Source organism: Periplaneta americana, chromosome 3 (genome assembly GCF_040183065.1).
Source record: "Periplaneta americana isolate PAMFEO1 chromosome 3, P.americana_PAMFEO1_priV1, whole genome shotgun sequence".
NCBI classification, from domain to species: domain Eukaryota; kingdom Metazoa; phylum Arthropoda; class Insecta; order Blattodea; family Blattidae; genus Periplaneta; species Periplaneta americana.
In genome coordinates this window covers 35,544,899-35,568,344 of record NC_091119.1, presented here as the reverse complement: position 1 = coordinate 35,568,344, position 23,446 = coordinate 35,544,899, and the positions used below count along the sequence as shown (strand labels likewise).

Genomic DNA, 23,446 nt, shown 5'->3' with positions numbered 1-23,446 from the left:
AGCATGGCGGAGAAAAGCAAAGGTAATTGTTGATTTGTTACATGTTAAATGAAAGAACTTTATTTGTTGATACATTCTTACACATTAACAATTCACCTAATAATAATAGAAACATTGTTAGTCTTTTCAGATAGGCGTACAACACTGTTTTTTATGAGGTATCATCGGTGATACCTTCGGTCACTAGCATGACTTTTTATAAATCCCATTACTATAGTTTTGTGTAGTAGATATGCGTGATATCTGCTATTCCATGCTTGTTTAATTCAAAATATCATTCTTTAGAATATAGTAATCTTCACAATGTGCTCTATATCATCATGAGAATGTGAGGTTATATTTGATTTATTTTAGCCTTGACTAACAACGAAATAACTGAACTTGTCAACAACATCAATCCCAATGATTCTGACTTTGAGATTGAGGACGAAGAAGACAATGATGAAGATATCATAGTTCCTAGACGTCCAACTCCTGTGATCGTTGAAATTTCATCTGATTCCGAAGATGAGTCGCTAACTCTTGTGGAGATACAACGAAGGGTCGTTATTTGGAGCCACAAAAATGTGTAAGTTGTTAGAAATTGTGACTAAACTTATATACAGCTACAAATAGGGGGAAATGAAAATAAGTATTATATTCTTTTTTTAGATTCCAGTCGCCATTGACTTTTGATAATGTTTCATCTCCTGAACTATCAGAAGTAAAGGATCCTTTCGAGTACTTCAGTAAGTACCTGCGACCTTCATTTTTTGATGAAATGGCGCAGTGGAAGTGGAAGACTGTAAGCGCTGGTCAAAAAAGTATAAGGCTTACATCCAAATACCTCGCCCTGCGACAGTGAAGATGTACAATTCATACATGGGGGGAGTTGATCTCTTGGATAGGGTGCTGGGAAAGTATGCCATGAGAGGGAGGACAAAAAAATGGACAATTCGTGTCATTAATCATTTCTTTGATTTTGCTATTGCAGCAGCCTGGCTTGAATACAGGCAGGCTGCTATGGAATCTGGTTGGGCGAAAAATGATATTTTGTCCTATTTCCTATTTCGTTTTGAGGTGGCAGAAAAACTGATATACTTTGATGGAAAGAACGTTGCCATTCATGATGAATTAGACGAACAGGAAGATGAGGAGGAAAAGGAGGATGAAGAAGACAGTGATGGATCTTCCCGAAGGAAGCGTCCTAGAACACCAAAAGCTTTACCACCCAGGGCTGCTAGATTGGACCAGGCCTTACATTTACCACAGATGATGAATAAAGAGCAAACAAATAGGTCGAAATGCAGAGCTCCTGGTTGTAAGTCTTTGACATATGTCAGATGCACAGAATGCAAAATGTTTTTGTGTTTTACGACAGAACAGAACTGTTTCTTGGAATTTCATAAAAAATGATTTCTAACATTTCGTTTTTTGTATGTATGGGACATGCAACCACTTATGCATATATATACTAAACTGTTTTTTGGAGTACTGATAAATTTATATCATCATGAATATTGAGAATTTGACTATATTGTTTTTTGTAACACACATATATTTTGTTTATTTTATATAAAATTAATTATGTTATAAATATATATATAAATGTTCAATTGTATGAAAATCTGCAATAATGTATTCTACATTTTTTTCAGTATTTGTAAGCAATTTGTATGCATTTTTGTAAAATAAATAAAACTAAATGGATTCAAAATAAAGTCCTGTAGTCAATCAAAAAGTCCTCATAAAATCCTGAGGTATCATATATGATACCTAGCATAAAACAAGATCAGAGATCGTGACAAAAATTCTGACTGGTAAAAGTTTGTATTTGTATCACCAAAAACCCAATAAATGATATTTAAACACTTTTATAATTGTAAACTTGTCTCGGGACTGAAGAGGTTATGGAACCAACCTGGACAAATACCCAATGTCCCATCCCTACCTTCCCGTGGTGCAGCTGTTAGTAAGCATAATTTTACAAGCTGAACTAAAGGAAGGGGCTACTCATCCATTAGCACTGGTCAGCTTGATGAGTTATTGACTAAATTTGGTATAATTTTCCTCTATTCAATATCTAATTCCCTCTTTACCCTTTCCTATCCAGTCCTCTGACTGAACTCTTACTTTCTTCGACCCCGACGGCATTAGAGCATTCGAGGCCTAGGGGTTCATTTCCCTTTCCTTCCTCCTCTTTCTACTTTTCTGTTCCTAGTGCTGACCTGCTATGGCACTAAAATCGTCCTCCAGTGGCTTAAGGAGGGAAAGCTGGTGATCAACAAGATCTCCCAGCTAGGTCCAATGGATCCGTCGACCAGACATTCTGGGGGTTGTGTGTGAATGAAGTAGCCACCAAATCTTTAAAATATGGTGTTCACTTAAATCGGCTACAACTTGCCATTTTCACTCCTGAAGTGGATTCGGAACACCTCAAAATCTATGCTTCAGTGGCTGGCCATGATAATATCTTTGAAAAATATTGGAGTGCAAGAGATCAAATGACTTTATTGTCAAACGCCTGGCATTAGAAAACAACAATAACATTTTTTTAAATTTTACATCAATGTCAGAAATATATTAAGAAAAAAGTAATTCCTAAATGGACAAAATTTGTAATTTGATTTAGTACATAAACTATAAACAGCCACTTTTTCCACTGATCATATAATTCTCAACTCATCCCTCGCATGTATTACATTTACTTCATGCTGATATGAGAAGTAGCATCATGCATTAAAACCTAGCTCCAATCTCAGGTAAGTGCTTAGCTTATCTTGGTTATTGTAATAGTGTTATTTTTGCACAGCAATAAACATTACGTATATGAATATGAAAACTGTCACGCCTCCACTTCAGTGAGACTCTGACGTTATTCATTCTGAACATGACAAGCATACATAAAGGAGTTCCATAAAACTAAATGGCAAGTACGCACAAAGAAGGATTGCAAGAAAGACATAATGTAACCAACAGACTAATACCAAAGATGTTCACATAATTTTTATTGTGCATGTATATGTAAATGGCATGGATGTATAATATTTGATAATCAGTCAGTTATCATACATTAGATAATTCAAAACTGTAACATTAACTTCCACTGATCGTATGAAGTTTTTCCTGGCATGAGTGATAATGATGTATTTAAACTGCAATTATTTAATATGTAGGGCACACTTTCGAGAATAGATTCCATACTGAAAAACAACAAAATTGTATCATATATACATTATGTCCGACTTTGTCTTCGTTTCTGAGTTACAGCCGATTTTGTGTTTATTGTTTTTTGTTGTTGCTGTTTTCATTTATTTCCAGACTTCCATGATTATAGATTAATCTTCTGGCGCAGTTGAAAGTTTTCCAATGTATCACCATATGTAAGTACAGTGCGTGCCAAAACAAAAAATACTGAAATTATTGCCCATATCTGCTGTCCATGTTTTCCTAGCAACCAAGTATTTATTTATTTTATACTAGCCGTACCCGTGCGCTCCGCTGCACCTGTTAGAAATAAATATAAAGTAATTATATAATTAAAATAGGACGTTTGATCCAGGGAACAACTTTTACAACAGCGCAAGATAATCTGCTTCGCTCATTACCCAATTTTTTTTGTATTGCATTTATTGCATATATATTTTATGTATTCTAACACGATTCAATTAAGCATAGTTAAAATTTGAATATAAAATAATGGATTGCTAAGCTAACGTACTATTACTGCATACTAAATCAATACACTCTCGTTGTTCGTTAATTCTCTGAGATTAAAATGAGTGTACATAAATATTATTTTAAGAAATACAGAAAACGAATGTACAAAATAACCTATCACATTTTCTGTGCATAAGAAGCTATTTTAATCTTACCTGTCCTCGATTTACTCAGACGTTACTGTAATAACATTATAGCATTATATCCATCTAGAGAAACTACACTTTCCAATGGTGAAATAATAATTAATTATACAAATCGGTTAATTTAGCTTCTGATATTACTTCATACAAACAAAGAAACATTCTCTGTAGGCTATGTTTAATAGCTTTCGATTGTTGATAAGGCCCCTTATAGACGAAGTCATTTGTCCTTAATTCATTGCACCGTCTTAGATGGCAGTTATTTTAATTTTAAAACTCATTTATCTCATTACATATCAGTAAAGAATAAAACTTATCGGAAATCATTTTTAAATAAACTTTTGTTATGTAACATTTTTCACAAAAATCAATAATAAGCGAGATATTTCGATTTATTTAATTGAGGCCCCCTTATAACCCCCCTTTTAAATGAAGTATTTTGAATGCCATATAGCCTAAAATCTAAGTTACAACGAACTTAATTTATATTCCAATTTTCATATAAATCGGTTCAGCCATTATCGCGTAAAAAGGTAACAAACATACAGACAGACATACAAACAAAAATTTCAAAAATGCGATTTTCGGTTTCAGGGTGGTTAATTATATATGTTAGGACCAATTATTTTTGGAAAATCGAAAATTACCAGAAAAATTTCGGCTACAGATTTATTATTAGTATAGATGATAGCTTCATATTGTGTATTCAAGTATTCAATGTTGGGGTTAATGCTGCAATTATGGTTCTCACAACACAGGAGGTGTTTATCGTCGAGCGTTTTTTCCAGTCATACGGAATGGGATGTCAGAACAGACTGAGCTTGCGCCATGTTAATGAACAGTACCAGGAGCGATTTAACAATGTGGCACCAAATAACACAACAATGTTAGCTGTCATCGGGAAGTTCCATTGTAAGGAATCAGTCTAGTGTCACCTTGCATGTTATAATGACATCTTGATTTTCAGAGTATGTTTGTAATTTCAGTACTCTGTATGACTGGAAATAATGTTCGACGATAATCACCTTCTCCTCTGTTGTGATGACCATAATGGTAGCACTAACCCAAACACTGAATATACAATAAGTCAAGCTATCATATAAAATAAATAAATACTTGGATGCTAAGGAAACCTGAACAGCAGCGTATAGGTAATTAAGTATGGACACTTCGCGTCGGTACCTTTGATGTAGTCGGACTGATTTCAATGACCTTCAAGCAGCAGCGGCCGGTGATCGAAATCCTCGGTGAGGCCAGATGCAACTAGTTTAAGTGCCTCCGATAGAAAATGTTTATTTATGATATTAATTATTATTGTTGTTATATTATTAATATCATGATTACTGTATTATTATTAATATTAGTATTATTATTATTAGTCTATTATTATTAGCCTACTATTGATGAAAAATAATGTCACTCACCAAATAAGCTGTTATGCTGTGAGTTTCAGTGATTGTTTCAGTGTGATGAAGTAACCCACATTATGTGTTGAAAATCCCCTCCTTTCTGTTCTTTTTATTTTTTTCCCTTGACAGCAACGATCAAGGCCAACAGAGAAGTTTATTTTACACCACATTAACACTTTACCAATTATGTTGCCCATACCAGGATGCAATAGAAACTCGCGTTTTAAGATTATCTGTCATAAAACTGTCAGCGATGTCGTAGGTATCTCGGTAGACTCTCTCTTTATTTAAAACTTCCTTTCTTTCAATATTAATTCTTCTTGAAAAAAGGACACTTTAACAATGAATTAACTACACCAGCATTATTTCTCGCATTTGTTTCTGTTTATATTTTCCCGAAATACATAACAACATTGGCCCAGATTCACTACTGTACTACGAATTACAATAGTACAACACCCTCGCTTAAGTCATAAACTGAGACATAAGGGGAGGGAATAGTGTGGGTCTCTGCCTGCCAAAGAGCTGGAATTTGTGTTATTTATGACCTATTTAGGAAAACAAGTCACCATTGCTATTCCCACCCCACTCTACCCTTGAGGCCGGCCCATGGATGTGAGGAGTGAAACCTGACCAGGCCACGAGGCCAGACGAATTGTGCCTCGGCTACAACGTTTTAAGCGCAAGCTCAAACCCCGCGAAAATACAGGAAATTCAAAAGACAGACCCGGCACGAACGATTCAGGTCTCAGGAACAAATTTTACTGCAAAACAGGTCTATATACATCACAAGCCAAACCTGCACGAGCGATTCTGGCCTCAGGAGTACATTTTACTGCAAAACAGGTCTATATACATCACAAAGTTTTAAAATGCTTCTACAGCGATTCTTCATTCAAATAACTAATACATTATATAAAAACACAAAATTTGATTTCTGTTAAGCCAAGTGACTGAGGTCCGGCCTCACTTGCCTCAGTCAATCAGCCGCCACTGCCTTCAAGCCACCTAGAGCATGAGATTCTGCTTTCTCCCTAGAGTTGGCGCTGACATCACATCAGCTAGCAGTCGACACAGCAGAAATATAACACATTTAATACATCTAGGTACGTTATGTACTCAAAATAAATTGGATCCATAAAATAATAAATCCGACATTAACTGTAATGTCTAGACTCTAGAGTTCCTTTATAATGAGAGTTGAGACGTTGACCCCAACAACTAGTTTGTCACTGAGAAATAAGGAAAAGCTGTTAACTTGAATTTATTTCAAACAAAGCATTACTGGATTATGCAATAAGGTAGGCGATGTTTGGATCCTGTGTCTCAACTCTATACTCAATTATTATCTTAGAGTATGCTCGATTACACTAACCTCTAGCGCTTGAAAGTGGAACTAAATGCCGGCGCACAGAGAAACACAGGAAAATTCGCTCAGTGTCCATTCTATATAATCCCTATTCGCTGTGGACAGCAGATGAGCGATATTTTTAGTAATGTTTGTTTTGGCGCATACTATATGTATAATATTGACATACCATGTTAACAAAACTCGCTATTGTTTTCTACATTTTTATTTTACCCCACATTATGTGATCAATGAGAGCTTTATTTTATTAATGATGTTTTACTTCATTTCCACAATGTAACTACAAACATTTAGAGTGACCAATTTCCTAAATGGATGTATCATGGAGGTTCTATTGCCTGGCATGCTCATATGTCAGACTTCAATCCACTAGATCAGCGGTCATCAAAACACTGCACGCTCAGGCTAGCGTCTCTTACCTGCGGACAAGACACTGCCCTAGCGTGCAATAGTCACTGCTGGCGGGTATGCGGGTGTGCACGACGGAGCAGAGTTCCTTACCCTCCATGCACTCTACCCATTTCAGCGAGTGCTGACGACCACTGCACTAGATTATCTGTAGAGAGATCTGAAAGCCACTGTCTACAGAACATCCAATGATAGGAAAGATAATATCTATGATAAAACACTTACAGATCTTTCTCGGTTCTTCCTGCGAAAATAAATTGGAATGCAAAATTGACTAACTCAGAAACGAGACAAAAGGAACATAATATGCTTATATGGACTAACTGTATCGTTTTTAAGTTCTGAATTCATTCATGAAACGGAACTCTACATATTATTACTATGTTTTCATGGAGTATTCAAATTGACTTGAATATATTTACCATATCGAGACTTTCATGAAAACGGGGATTCAAAACGATCTGAATCTCAAGGCCAATACACCTAAAAAGTCGGATTTGATCATATTCAATACAGACTGAGTTGCATATTCAAAACGATCTCAATACAGTAAGCACATGAATGACTGTCATTTGTTTGATGTGTCATCTATTTTACCGAAAGCAAGTGCATATATGTATGTTGAAAAGTCGTGTTATAATACATAATATTTTATTTTCCTAAAAGCCATTATTACAATTCATTAACAGCCAGAATATTAACTTTTCACAAACCTCGTTAAGAAAACTCAACACTGTTTATAGCTAAGGCCTACAGGTTGATGACATGTTAACCAACATATCTATTTTCGAAACTTAAGCTTCTGTATTCAAATAGTTTGCAATATGGTACATATCGAAAATTGCATGAAAACAGGGATCAGGGGGATATATCAAATCGATTTGAATACACCATGAAAACGTAGTATATATTACACCTTTACAATACGCACATCTTAAGAAATTTCACAATTTTACTAACCTTGCAATATCACTTCAAAAAACAATTAAACCATCCTTTATATAAATATACCCAAGGTCCCTTGGGATTCACAGAGCACAGACTGAGGACTTCTACAATTAATTTTATTTTCAATTTTGAGCATTGTCTTTCAATGCACTACACTGTATTCCTTTCAGTTAAGATTATTTTATAACTTTTCACAGCACTAATTCGACTAGATCTTAACTCACTACAAATTTTCCATTATCACTTAAATTACATTAAAAATATACACTTCACTCTTGACTAGTACCTACATAACATGTAGTTGCCTCCATGGCAGCTTAAGATACAGCGTGATTCATATTAAATGGGTGGTTTTTAAAATAGCATAACTATGTGCACACTGCAAGTGGTATCGATCCCATATAAACATTGCATCAGCATGTGGTTTTAATGAAAAATTACAACGTGAAGGGTATTTCAAAGAAAGTACAGTGTGCACGTGCCTCCCAAAACAGACACAATATTGGCCTTAGTGAGGTAGTTGGATGCAACAGGATCTTTGTTGAACGAGAATGGCAAGCATCAAACATCTGACTTCAAAAATGTGATAGAAAACGTCCAGGTTTGTATGAAGCAATCTCCTCAGAAATCTTTATGTGCTTTGTCTCAGGAGGCGGGATATTTCACAGATAACAAAAACTGCGGCCATGCAGAATTACTATTCTCCAGATAAGGAGAAGAGAGTTCCTTACTACATATGATTCTTGACTGTGTGTCTACCTGATATCCTAAACATCACGTGATTCAGAGACGAGGCCTGGTTCCATTTACCTAGATATCTGAATTCCCAAAACAAAAGCATTTATGCCTCACATAAACCACACAACATTCATGAAATGTTCTTATACCTACAGAAGATTGGAGTTTTGTGTGCACATCTGGCAAACCAAATACTGAGGTCATTTTTCTTTTTCAGAAATAGTGAACAACAGACTGGCACGAAATCATTTTAGAGAAATTTGTTGAGCAGCTGGACGACACTAAAATGACTCAAGGTTATTTTTAACAAGATGGAGCAACCTGTCACATGTCAACTGAGCTGCTCGCCCTAATCAGAAGTTTTTTTGACGACAGAGTAATTTCTAAAAATTTTCGGCCACCCAGATCACCAGACATAACATCAATTACTTCTTGTAGGGTTACTATAAAGAGTAAGTTTATCAAAATTAGAGATGGGTAAAAAAAAAAAGCTGGAACAGTTTTTTTTAAACTGTTTCACAATTGTTTGTATCGAAACGGTTTTGTGAACTAACCTGTTCCAACTGTTCCAAAGAGTGTTACACTGTTCCAGTGATCACTTCAATGTTCCAAAAGATAAATAGTTAAATTTTTAAACAATTTTCTCTTCTTTGCTGTCTGGAAAGGCCACATGTAGCGTTATCGACCTCCAATCAAAAGTAGATCACAGCCTTCGTGCAACAGTAGCCTATGTAGGACTGCACAATTTAATTGTACCGATCAAGTTCTCTAATAAATGTGATACTAATTATTATTAGCTGCCCATTGATGGAGAATATGTTCATGGTGCCCTAACATGGTGTTAATGATCTACTGAACCCTTATTTAGGGCGGCTTTTGTTAATACAAATATATATAAAAGGTAAAGGTATCCCCATAACATGCCATGAAGGCACTTGGGGGGTATGGAAGTAGAGCCCCATGCTTTCCATGACCTCAGCACTAGAATGAGGTGGTGTGGTCGGCACCACGCTCTGACTGCCTTTTACCCCCGGGAAAGACCCGGTACTCAATTTTATAGAAGGTTGAGTGAACCTCGGGGCCATTCTGAAAGTTTGGCAACGAGAAAAAATCCTGTCACCACCTGGGATCGAACACCGGACCTTTCAGTCCGCAGCCAGCTGCTCTACCAACTGAGCTACCATGAAAAATATCGACTAATGTCTTATCGTTATTAAACTGTCCTAGGATTATATGCGTTATTTTTACTAAAATCAATTCATTTTGTATTGCTGTTATTTACTGTAACATTTAACAGTAACCTAATAAAAATGACTTTTGTCGTCATAATACACTGAACAGCTGATTTAAAGACGATTGAAGGACTTTGAAACATGTTTCTGAAGCAGATGAGAAGTTGAAACAGTTGAAACACTTGGCACTGATGTTGTAAACATATTCTTATGGAACTGTTTCTTTGAAACTATTGTTTTGGAACAGTTTCGTTCATGAAACAGTTACAGTCGAAACTGTTTCTTAAAAAGAACAGTTTATCCCATCTCTAATCGAAATTGACTACGAACATTTGACGTTCTGAAAAGTCATCATCACCAAAATCAATAGTAATGATCAGGGCACACTACAGCGAACTGCCAAAACATGGAGTGAAGAGTACAGATGTGCCTACAGAAAGAAAGAAATCATGTTCAGCATCTATTATGAAAATATGCAATTTTCCCGAAGTTACTTTACATTAATTTAGGAAGTAGTTTCATGTTAGTAGCTGTTATCAAACAGAAATAGGGTAATTTGAAAACCACCCATTTTATGACTCACTCTGTAGAATAGAAGCACCTGTAATACCTATAGTAATGAACAATGCAAAAAAAAATCTATACCAAAATAACATTTAAAAACACAGAATGGTAACTTCAAATCACATAAATAAGTTTAGACTATATAGCATGACCAGAATAGTTCAATATACGTAAAACAACCATATTTAAGTCTAATAGGGTACTGTTTACAATATCATAGAGCTAAGGGGAACAGGATCCAAGAATATGTAGTAAGAAGCAGAACCTCACAATGTTCAGTTGCTAAACAGCATCTCTCTCCTTTAAGGAGACACATTTTCACTGCAATATAGATCTCTGAGCTTGTATTTGTTCTGCAATTATAGAATTCTAGGTTAAATATTATATTATTTATAATAATACTTGTGCTTAGAAAGAGTAAACAGCATAATATAAGATGAAATGAGATTTTCCTTACTGCCATGAAATAAACTGTAGCGAATTCAGCTATGTGAAAATATAAACATTAACCATTTGTTACTAGTGGCACGTTCTCAGTAAATCAGTTCTCACAGAAGAAAATTTAGAGCTGTTTGAAAAGTGATGATTAGAGCCCAGATATTAGGCAAAATGCCTTTTTTTAAACTGAGTGTATGTATGAAAGACCTATTAGAGGATAAACACGTTTCCACACATTTGGGGATGATTAGGCCCAATTTTTATTTTGCCCTTTTTGCCTATTTTAACTCCCGTTGCCTATTTTAAGGTTAAATGCCTTTTTTAGCCTTTTTACGTCGTTATTGTACATTTTCTATATTTTAATGTATTTAAAATAAACCGCACATAAACTATATATATAAAAAAAAACAAAAAAGAATGGTTGTACAAATTAAAAATATATATTCACTTCACATAAATTTTTGCTGAGAATCTTATTCTCCAGCAATGCACAGGTTTCCAAGAAGTCGTAAACTTTTCTCCCCTACCAATTCCATCTTTTATGTCGCTTAAAAAAGAAGTTTGAACAGTATAACCCTCAGTGCTCAGGTCACTTCGGGGTTTATCAGTGAAGGAAAGGGGATGAGGGAAGTATTAAAGGCAAGTCTCCAGGTCCCGTTACTGTTGTTGCTTGCACGCACAAGTCACGTGTACTTTGAAGTCTCTAATCCCTTCTCACACCCCTATTTTTAAAACAATACACAGTCCATTTATCCCGATCTCTAAAAAAAAGTAGAGACAGTCCTTCTGAAATAAGTTGTTTTAAGTTTGCTCCAATCACTTCAGTAGAAGTAGAAAGATCTTTTTCCACCATGAATAACGTTCTCTCTGACAGGAGGCTCACTATGACAGTTGACAACTTAAAAAAAGCATCTTGTTGTGACATGTAACCAAGGAAAGTGAGTACTGTATGGGATATTTTATTAAATATTTGTCTATTTTTTGTCTGTTTCCATGAATAATAAATGCCTATTTGACTGCCTATTTTTACTATTTTTAGTGCCTATATGCCTGCCTATTTTAACCAAAATAAATGCCTTAACATCCGGGCTCTAGTGATGACATATTTTTGTATTTGAAGATTTGATGATTTTGTAGTATAATGTAGTTTTGTTTTATTTTTATCTTTGCAATTATATATCGGAAATTAATTTTGTTCTCAAAGAATATATACTTTGTTGTAGTAATCGTACTTTTATACTTATCATCAACAGTTTCTCTTTGCATGCGAAGTTGTCTGCTCTGGCTATGTATAAGAATCATGGATCTAAATTTAGCCTTTTACAAATACAGTACATGCCCAGTGGAGAGAATGCATGATTTTGTTTGAATGCCATATATAACGAATACTCACTGGTAGCTAGAACAGCTTCATACTGATTATTCAAGATAAATGTACATGGTTTCAATTAATATAGGAATAGATCCATTCAGTATGACTGGGTAAGAATGTCATGTTTTAGATTTGTATATTTTTTACGTGCAAAACTGAAGTTCTGTCAGCACTCTTGAGACTAAAAATGAGGTCGTTGCAAGAGCTGAGACACTGTTGAATATAAAGAAAAGTGTTATTTTATTGGGAGTTTGGCAATTATCTTATTACTGGTATGTCAAAAAGATGTACTGTTTCCCTGCAAAAAAATTGACGTTGGACTCCTGAGTGAAAACTGTTTCTTCAAACTTACCACACAAAAGAAAACGTTAAATATAATATGGGCATGTCATAATATAATACACTGTTTAACATTATAAAAATAAATTACAAAAAGTATTGTTCACTCGGGAATTATGGCAATGCTAGAAAAATATAGCACTTTTAATGGCTCTGTAGTATTTAAGTGTACTCCACTGGCAGAAGGTTGCCAATGAGATACTTCTATACAAATGAAGAAACTCTCTGGAATTCACATATTGCAAAATATTTAAACTTCAATTAAGCAACAACAATTTACGCCGTGCCAGTCTATTGTTTTAAAAGTTAATGCAACACATAATATATGCAAACTATATAATTCAAACTTATTTAATAAATAATCACAGGTGTTTTCGTTGTAAAAATTGTTAGTTTCTACTACTTCTGACTCAACAATGTTTGATATACTTGTTTCATATTCCAGAGGTCCAAAGTTCGATCCTGCACTTCAAACAAAAGTGTAACTATTTTCGGCTCCTCAACTAATTTTAATTTTGTACAGCCTTAATACACTATTTCAAATCTACCGGTATGTTATAAAATTCCTTTTAATCTACGTAACATTGAGCAAATTCCATTAACTTGTTGAGAAACATAAGTGAGGTTCTGCCAATATGAATTCTGTGCAGTAAATTTCCTTTACTTGTTTGTGTACAGAATTTATGCATGAAATTACTGTAGTTCTTTATTGTATTATACACCAAGTAATGAATTCCATAATAATTAGCTATCTGTTCCTGTGTTTTCAGTTTTTACTTTGAAAGTTGTGTTATCAAATATCAAAGCTCCAGACAGGTAATGGTATCAAGTATCGATCCATCTCTACAAAATAGACACACACACACACATTACTGTTTTGGAGAACAGTTCTTGATAATAGATTCAACAGAAAGGCTCACATTTCCGTGTCTTCTCTGATAGCTCTGAAATGTTGGGATGTTTCTGCATCTAATGCAATACCAAAAAAAGTCCCACATAATTATTACTGTTGTCATCACCAGTTACCATCATCGCCATCACTACTGTCATCACCATTATGATTATGACATCTATCATCCTTTTAATATGCAGCCATCTTCCTTTAGAGAAAAGAGATCTAATCTCTCTCAGTGCCAAGATATTGCTAAGAAGTGGAAATACTTTTTTAATTTGCACAAATATTAATGTTGTAATTTGAAAATCAAAGGAAATGTACTGGTAGTTACAATGTGTTCATTTCCAATCTCCGATTTTAGCAGAAATTAGTGACAAGTTTCTGCACACAAAAATACAAAACATACCCATAATCTGAAAACAAACACATACACATGTGTGGTGCCTTTTTAAAAAAACTATGGATATCGTACTAATTATGTTTGGGTGAATATTAATACCCTTGTCAGTAAGGTCTAGTGTGATGATCCAGACAAAAAGGGAAACTGGTCCTCCAGGTTGGAGGTTGGGCTTGTCGGCTGACAACCGCACGCCGTAAAAATACAATTGTCTCGAAACCTGAGCACTGATTTCAGAGATAGAGAATATTGGAAGAGACGCATTCAGGAGGCCATGGCTCAAATTGGGCTGTAATGCCGCAGCAGCAGCAGAATATTAATATTTTTAAACTACAGCAGAATTTAGTTTTAACATCACCCACAGACCTGACAATTGTGTCATTAAAAATGGATGTCGCTTAACCAAGACATACAGTACAGGCATTCATTATTATGCTACCAGCTATGGGAGGTAGCGGAATGATGAAATTTTGACTGTAATTCTATTTTTATAAAATTTGCTGTCAACACATTTCTCATCTTTATTTCAGTGTGCTACAGGTACCAATCTAAAGAAAATGTCAGTCTCATCGGCATTAAAAACTTGACTGTCTACTGTTCACATAGAGGAAAAAAGTGAAATAACCTTGCAGACGATAGGATATACTTAAATGAATAGAAAACCTATATTACGTTTTGTGATTAAATGCACGGTTAACTAGAAAATTAAGTTTGAAGTTTCAGCAGTCCAGCAACATTGCTGCTAACACAGTCTACTTATGGTACAGATGTAGTTAGTTAGTTAGTGGGGTTTAAAAAGGGAGCATCAGCTACTATGACTATTTGCGCCCTTATACAGATGAAAAACCTCAACAAACTCACTGTGTCTTGGTAGGTGTGAGCTGCTCTCTGTCTCGACGTTGCCACTTGCTCACATCGTGCAGTGGCTTGAAATTAGAGGTTTTTTTATTAAATTTACACGAAAACCGTCCATGCTATGGAAATATGCCAAAGGGATGAATTATTCTTTATTAGATTTCCTATCGATATGGACAAAAATCACGATCCTACTCGCAATAGTTACTGAATAAGGGGGTGTTAAACATTTAGGAAAAAATTTTTTTCTGAAAAAACTATGAACTTTCCACCAATATGATATTATAGATTTTTGTTACATAAAACATGAGCTATTCGGTCTGAAAATCTGCAAGACTATTTCACTTCCACCCTGTTAGTAAGCCAATCTACTGCTTCATTATTCACATGCGTGATTTCGCCACTTACTTCATGAAATTTTAGTCAATACAGACTACACTACACATGAATTATTCATCTTTTAGCTTCTTCGCAAATTTTTCTGCTTTTAACTTAAGAAGACAGTCACACTTTCACTTCATTGTTGTTTAAACCACTTGAACAATGGTTCATCTACATCTCACTGGAGGCTTTCGAAAAAGCCTTAATCTCAAATGTAATAATTTTGATTCTAAAATGTTATGTTTTATTTAACAATGCTCGCAACTGCAGAGGTTATATTAACGTCGCCGGATGTGCCAGAATTTTGTCCCGCAGGAGTTATTTTACATGCTACTAAATCTACTGACATGAGCCTGTTGCATTTAAGCACACTTAAATGCCATCGACCTGGCCCGGGATCGAACCCGCAACCTTGGGCATAGAAGGCCAGCGCTATACCAACTCGCCAACCAGGTCGATTAATTCGATTCTATTTTTCCAATACGTTTTGACTGTAGAATTAACCAGACCAAATTCATGACACAAACCAGCTTTTTTCCTTCCATTTTTTACCTCTCATTCACTTTCACTTTTCTTTTTGTACTCTTGTTGTCTCTTTACAAGTCTGATGTACTCCTGTAGCTGAACTGTACAGGTACGTCACTGAGGACTATAAAGAGGGAGTTGGGGGTGGAGAACATACCCGGATATGCAGATTCTACTTCTCATGGACATGTGTGCTGAAATCTCAGAACACTCTGGTTCTTGAAAAATTACATTGAAAATTAAGAATGGCAATGATATTATATACGAAGTAGATGCAATTATGCATGTTGAATTAAGCATGGCAAAGAAAGACGCGCTTTAAGAGGAATTCATTGGTACCACAGAACATTTGACGTTATAGATGAGGTTACACATAAACTGATGTTAAAAGTTCAACTGTATAATATTAAATAGAAGTTCCTTTGAAATAATAGTGCCTTGTGCTACAATTAAAAAGAAATGTCTTCATTATTTAAAACCAATCTTATTGCATTCATTCCAAAAATGTATTTAAAAATAGGCTTAAGGACTTTACTAAAAGACGGTAGTATATTATACACAATACTTAAAGGGTGTAATTGATATCTTGTTATTTGAAGTGTTCTATCAGTGAGGAAGTGTGTTGTGTCAGTGAAGTGTGTAGTGTCAGTGAAGTCTATTGTGTAAGTGAAGTGTGTTGGTGTCAGTGAAGTGGCTGTGCAAAGTATTTGAACAGTAAAATGGTTAGAAGTATTAGTGAAATCAGATAGAATCAGTGCAGTGAGTGAGTTGACAGCGAAATAAGTGTAGTGCCGAAAAGTACTTGTGCAGGTATAAACCTGTCACACTCGTGGGTCTTAGTTCGAACTTAGGGTTAAGATGCAAATTAGATTTATTTTAAATGTTATTTTAAGTGACCATGCTTCATTTAATTTAGGATGCTCCTTGTTATTATTTTATTATTATTATTATTATTATTATTATTATTACTATTATTATTATTAATTATTGTTTTTTATTAGTAGTGTTCATTATTGTCATTATTGAGTGTAATTAGTTACCACTGTCACTGGGTATATAGCCATTTGCAGTGTACACATAACACATACATACAAACATATTTTTAAAATCCGAAGTAAAAAGGTAAAGGTAAAGGTATCCCCGTAACATGCCATGAAGGCACTTGGGGGACATGGAGGTAGAGCCCCATGCTTTCCATGACCTCGGCACTAGAGTGAGATGGTGTGGTCGGCACCACGCTCTGACCGCCTTTTACCCCTGGGAAAGACCCGGTACTCAATTTTATAGGAGGCTGAGTGAACCTCGGGGCTGTTCTGAAAGTTTGGCAACGAGAAAAAATCCTGTCACCACCTGGGATCGAACCCTGGACCTTCCAGTCCGTAGCCAGCTGCTCTACCAACTGAGATACGCGGCCGCCTTAAAATCCGAAGTGTTCACTACAATTGTAAGACTCAAAATTTTCTATATTACGAGTGGAAAAGAAAATTAAAATATCTTAACTTTTTACAACATACAAATTACTAATTTACTGCACAGAATTCTGCAACTTGCGTCCCTTCAAATGTTACAATAATCAAGTAATGAAAAACGCAATGCAACACTATTAACCACACACCTCGATATGAATATACGTCAACATCATTTTCCTTACTACATTACATCTTCACACTAATACATTATTCAATATATATTGAAAATGTTCATTAAGTAGAAATGATCAATGAAAAATATACATTAACATTATAATATAATTTCTTGAAACAATCAAATGTAGCTGCCATTCCTAATAGTACTAAATAATACTACTTTCACTTATTACTGAAATTTGCTTATTTTACTTTTCTGAGTTTATTAACATATCCTGCTCAAGCTGAATACAGTAGTACATAATGAAGTTTTCTTCATTGCTTCCATACAAATTACTAAACAAGCTCTGCCTATTTATTGCTACTTGCAGCTGAACAGTATTGATAAATAAGCTAATAATACTTTTCTTTTCTTTGTCCCTGTATATAACTGATTATATGTCACCGATATTATCTTCATGGAGTAATAAACAATTATGAGCTATCCAATATAAATTCTCTGTCTATGAACATTAAAGTTTATGGTCAAAACTGAAGTCTACATAATTATACAAGGCTGAGAAATAACACAGTTATTGTACCAAATAGGTTCGGCAATTGCAACAATTTGCTGTTTTTACTATTAATACATCCGCTGCTGTTATTTTAAAGTTGGATAATTAAATTACATTCCAGAGTAATAACATTTTCGGTAGCTGTCTCTCTGTAGCTGCTCCAAACAGACATTTTGTCCCTTTATGTATATTATTTTGCATTGCCTTCAGAGGGTACAATTGCAGATGATCTATATTATACCAAGAAAGGCAAGTGGACAAACACCTGAAGTCAGAGTTACTTGAATAATAATAATAATAATAATAATAATAATAATAATAATAATAATAATAATAAAAATAATAATAATAATCAGAGACCGGAACTTTGGCAGAATGCCTTTTTAAATGTGTTAAATCTATCTTCTTTTTGAAACTAAATCTGTATACAAATTATACCTTTGTGGTTGAAATGTCACAGTTTTATGTTGCCCTTTTCTGCCTTTTTTAATATAAATGTCTAATTTACAAAATAAATGCTTTTTGCCTTTATTTGATTGTTTATCTATTATTTATTAATTTATTATTAAAAATTGCCTACAGGTATATTTTAATTTATTTCTATAATCGCTACAATGAAAGTGACTTCACCGAATGTATATTATTGTCTTTCAGTCAGTTCATATTCTCTTTGCAACAATGAGTGCTGCAGTGCAAAAATGTATAACAGTAAGCATTTTAATTATCCCTTGAGTTTATTTGACAAGGCAACAATGAGTGCTGGTCTAACGTTATTTTTAACGGTTATCTTTCTTTCAGTTTTCATTGCGACGTTGTTGTAGCTAGCTAAATATTTCATATTGCAACATATCAGTACAACCAAACACAAAAATGCACTTTCTAAGGCTACTGGGAAGAAGATTGCTTTGCTTCCAACTGTAATTGCAACATCGAGTCGAAAATCTCAATTTGCATTCGACTTATGTAAAGCTTTTCTTGCTGCCGAAATAACTTGTGGAAAGTGCAAGATTGTGGGTCTAGTGCAAGGTTTTTGTAATTGCCTTTTATTGCGTATTTTAGCTATTTATAATGTCTTTTTGCCTGCCTATTTTAGCTATTTACGATGCCGTTTTGCCTGCCTATTTTAATGATACATAATGCCTAAACTTCCGGTCTCTGATAATGATAATAATAATAATAATAATAATAATAATAATAATAATAACAACAACAACAATATTCCAACTAAAGTCTATGATGTATTAAAGAGATGAATTTCAAATCAAAACCAGTGATTTGTAGATATTAATAGTGCAATACCAACAGTATTTACTATCATTTTAATCCTATTAACAGATCAAACTGAATGACCCAAACAAAGGGACCTCATGCAACACCTATTTGGAACTCAACTTTCTGGCGCTGTATAATAATGCAGACTATGTTCATAACGCACCAAAACATATCAATAGTTTATTCTGCACATGAAGAGTCTCAACATTACGTGAGTATTTCTATACACTGTCAGCAGATAGCTCCAACCACCAAGGAATGTTCATTCATTTCAGGGAGCTTATAACAATGAACTATAAATTGTTCCATCTTCATAATGAAAGAAAAATGTACATGCTGACAGTTTAGGAACCACCAGTTTAGGATGGCTAGCTGTTTAATACACAGCAACATATTATATTTTACTTATATTAAATAGTTAACACCAAATCTTTGATATATCCCTAGATTTTTAAATCATACAGGGTGATTCACAAAGTTCTCCCCTGGTTTAAGGAGGCGATTCCTGAGGTTATTTGGAACAAAAAATGTAAATAAATTAATGGGATCACATTCATAATTACGGAGTTACAACACATTTTCAAAATGTATCATAGTGAATGGAGCCTCCCGGATCCCCAGATTTAACATCCTTAGATTACTGCATCTGGGGGTAGATGAAAGACATTGTGTATCAGGTTAAGGTACAAATATGCGAAGAGTTGCTTCAACACATTCTGAATGCTGTGGTAACAATAAGGAACAAACGTGTGACGCTGCAAAATGCTACATGTGCAGTTCACATCTGTGTGGACCGTTGCCTTGAGATTCAGGGAGGCATTTTCGAAAATGTGATTTAAATCCACTCTAAATGGAAGAGACTGAACATAAACAATCAATTATTTGTATTTTAATTTTTTTTATTTTGCATTACTGTTAGTGCAATCCTGAAATAAAAGAGCTTATTGGTCTTCCTCATGACTGCCCTGACGGAATGCTCTACTCTCCTAAAAAATATCGTGGTCTTTCGTCAATGAAAGCATCTTGGGAAGCTTATGTACAACATATAAATATCTGTAATACTCTTCTTCGTGTTGATGACTGCCATCTCCACAATGTTAGGGACCTTGTAAGCGAAAAAGTTTCTGCTCTGTCAAAATTGAATATCACAACTATTGATGCTATCAACTGGTCAGGTCGTAAAATTCGTAAACACTTAAGAAATGACGCATTCCAAACCTGGACAAACCATACCTTGCGTGGTAAAGGGGTTATTGTTTATAATGATCTCCCCAAGGCTAACTCATGTGTAAGCAATCGAAAGGGCCTATCTTCCTCAGAATGGACCAATGCTTTAAAAATGTCAAGCAATATTTCGGCGGTTTGAGCAATACCGGGCAGAACTTTAAGCACAACCCGCTGCCGTCATCCAGACTGTAGCGAGCTTGAAACACTTGGACACGTGCTTGGACAATGCCCTAAAGGCGAGCTGCTGATCAATGCTAGACATCATCGTGTACGACATGCCTTGGCAACATCGTTAAAAACTTTAAATTGGGAGATTCATGAGGAAGTACATTGTGTATCATCAGATGGTTCTTTCAGATGGGCAGACATTATTGCTATTAACGGACGCTTAAAACAGGCTCTTGTTCTTGACCCTACTATCCGTTTCGAAAGAAACCTAAATCAGGCCACCGAAGTTGATATTGAGAAGAAGTCTATATATGAACCTTGTCTGCCTTATCTTTCTCAAAAGTACAACATCCCTCTTAAACAATGGTCTGTCATTGGTTTGCTGTTTGGCAGTAGAGGTTCTATTTCCAAATTCACATGGAATTATCTTAAGGAACTTCACATTCCTTTTGATTATGTAATGTCTGTCCTTATAAATATTATCAAGGATTCTCTTCAAATATTACATCATCATCTCTATTTCAATTAATCCACTTATATTTGCCTTCAACAATTAACTTTCTTTTTTCTTTAATGTATCACATCACATTATATTGTACATGTTTATTGTATTCAGGACCCTTGTGGTCACTCAAATTCTTTGAGCTGATGTCTATAATTTAGATCCCACGCATGTCCCCATAGACACTCACAAACCAATACCGCCACCTATACCCAAACCATCACAGTCCGTCTTCAAACCAACACTTCCCAAACCCGAATTGTCTTATGCGGATGCAGCTAAGACTACGACAACCAAGACAACCACTACAGACGATCCAGAGACAGACAAAACAACCACGGAACAGCTGGTCGAGGGGGTTCTACGTTCTGCTATGCAGAAAATAGAATCCTACATTGACCGGCAACTAAACAGACTACAGGACGAAATAGTGACATTCACTATTTCCTTACTCACTACAGACACAAACCCCACGAAACGACACACGACACTTGCCACAGCCAACCAGGCAGCCAGACGGCTTCTACGGAAACGAGTAGCCCACCACTTTGTTGGTAACAGGTTACGAGTCTCCCTGGCGCCACTACAAAAACGTGACTAGGACAGAACTGACCAGAGCGCTGGACTCTCCACCTCTCATTAACATCTGCGAGGCATGATGCTAACTTCACTTCATCCATTTCACTCACAATTCAACTGTTAGCGTGTACATGTTTCATATAATCATTTACAGGGGAAAATACACTACTGTTAGTTGAGAGGGCAAACGGCTTTGAGCTGGGAACCTCGATCTAAAGTTAGTGAATTGCAAGTCGGGAACCAATGGAGGCATGGGATGCTTACCCTGCCTGCCATTTTAAACATCATTCATTCTTTCTTCGTCCCCTTTCATTCGTTCGTTCTATAATTTAGAAAAAAAAAATATATATATATCTGCCATTTTCAAATTACTGTTAACTCCGTAATTATGAATGTGATCCCATTAATTCATTTACATGTTTTGTTCCAAATAAGCTCAGGAATCACCTGAGGAGAACTTGGTGAATCACCCTGTATAATGTGACAGTATAATGTTTATTCTAATAATTCCAGTACATGCTACTATCCTCTTTATTCATCAGAGGAATTACATATGTTATTGTAAGTAGATATTAATAAGACTGTATCTGAATTGCACACTTTGTACATTTAAAACTTGGTGTTTGGATTGATCACTGGCTGTATATAAAACGAAGCTTTTTCTACATAAACTATAGAAACATTCGATATTGTGACCGACATTCTTTTCGCAATAAAATAGATTTACAAATCTGTGCTTTTATTAATAAGTAGTGAAGTAAAATGTAAGATTATATTAAACTCAAACTAAAAGGTAGAATTAATATATAACAAGATACCAACACTACATACATTACATAAATATTCTTCAACAATCCACTTCTGCATTCACATCACGTCAGAAACGAATATTATGTAAGTACTAACGTTTTCAAATCAATTTTTACATCAAACATCTTGGACGATAAGAATATTTTTTAATTACAAACTCAAGAATAAGATTATTTCTCTAACCAAGATGGTTATTCTGTTGTATTATTGAAAGGATGACTACAATTTAAATATGTTACCATACAGGTAAGACTTCTGTAAGTGCTTATGGACTTAAATATTTGTGCTTCAAAATCATTATGAGAGTAACAAGTATAATTAACTTACTAATTAAAAAAATAGCTGCAATTTGATAAAATTTCACATTATTCTTTAAAAGAAATTAAGACAATATTAGGCTTAAAATTACACTATACTATTACATAAATGACAGTGAATAAATATCTGCTTAATAGAAAGGTCAATGTAACGAGACGAAATAAAAATAAAACAAAAGCATGATGATAAATAAAATCTCTATTAATATGAAGTACATGTTCAAGGCCTTCTGATGATATCCTTAGATATTAGGAATGTAGATGTACTGTATTAAAAGGGCAACATAATTTCTAAAGCAGACATCCTTTTGTATGGACTGTTTATGATTGTAAACCTATGAGTGAGAGACTTGTGGCCGGTTTTTCCAAGTATTGTTAGAACACTTAACGACTGTTAAACCATCAACAGTCAGTTAAATACAGTTTTTTCATGTTTTCAACACCAGTTTGGCTGAACAGATTCTTAACTGTTTGTTAATTTTAAATGTAGGATTTCAGGCAGTTAACTCATTTAATAAACAGTTAAACTGGCGGATAACGCCACAGCTGTTCAGACAAAAGTTGCGAAAATAATATGTTATGTTTCTCTTTGAGGAATGTTTAGAGTAAGGGCCGGTTTCACCAAGCTTCAGTAAATCAGTCCAAATGAAACATTAACTACTGAACATTAAAATATTTTCACAACTACATTTATGTGTGCGTTGTCTCCGTAGACTTCA

General features: G+C 34.8%; 2 protein-coding genes across 2 annotated transcripts in view; one reads left to right on the top strand and one right to left on the bottom strand.

Moving 5' to 3' along the window:
* LOC138695918 (uncharacterized) lies at positions 1-1,894 on the top strand. Its single transcript, XM_069820281.1, has 3 exons — positions 1-22; positions 355-568; positions 652-1,894. The coding sequence occupies exons 1-3, from the start codon at positions 4-6 to the stop codon at positions 842-844; spliced, it is 426 nt and encodes a 141-aa protein (XP_069676382.1). The 5' UTR covers positions 1-3; the 3' UTR covers positions 845-1,894.
* Positions 1,895-2,970: 1,076 nt separating this feature from the next.
* Positions 2,971-23,446, bottom strand: part of LOC138695917 (GMP reductase 1-like) — a 38,776-nt gene continuing 18,300 nt past the window's right edge. Inside the window, exon 7 of the mRNA XM_069820280.1 lies at positions 2,971-6,248. The gene's annotated coding sequence lies outside the window, so the exon portion shown is untranslated. The remainder of the gene's footprint in view (positions 6,249-23,446) is intronic.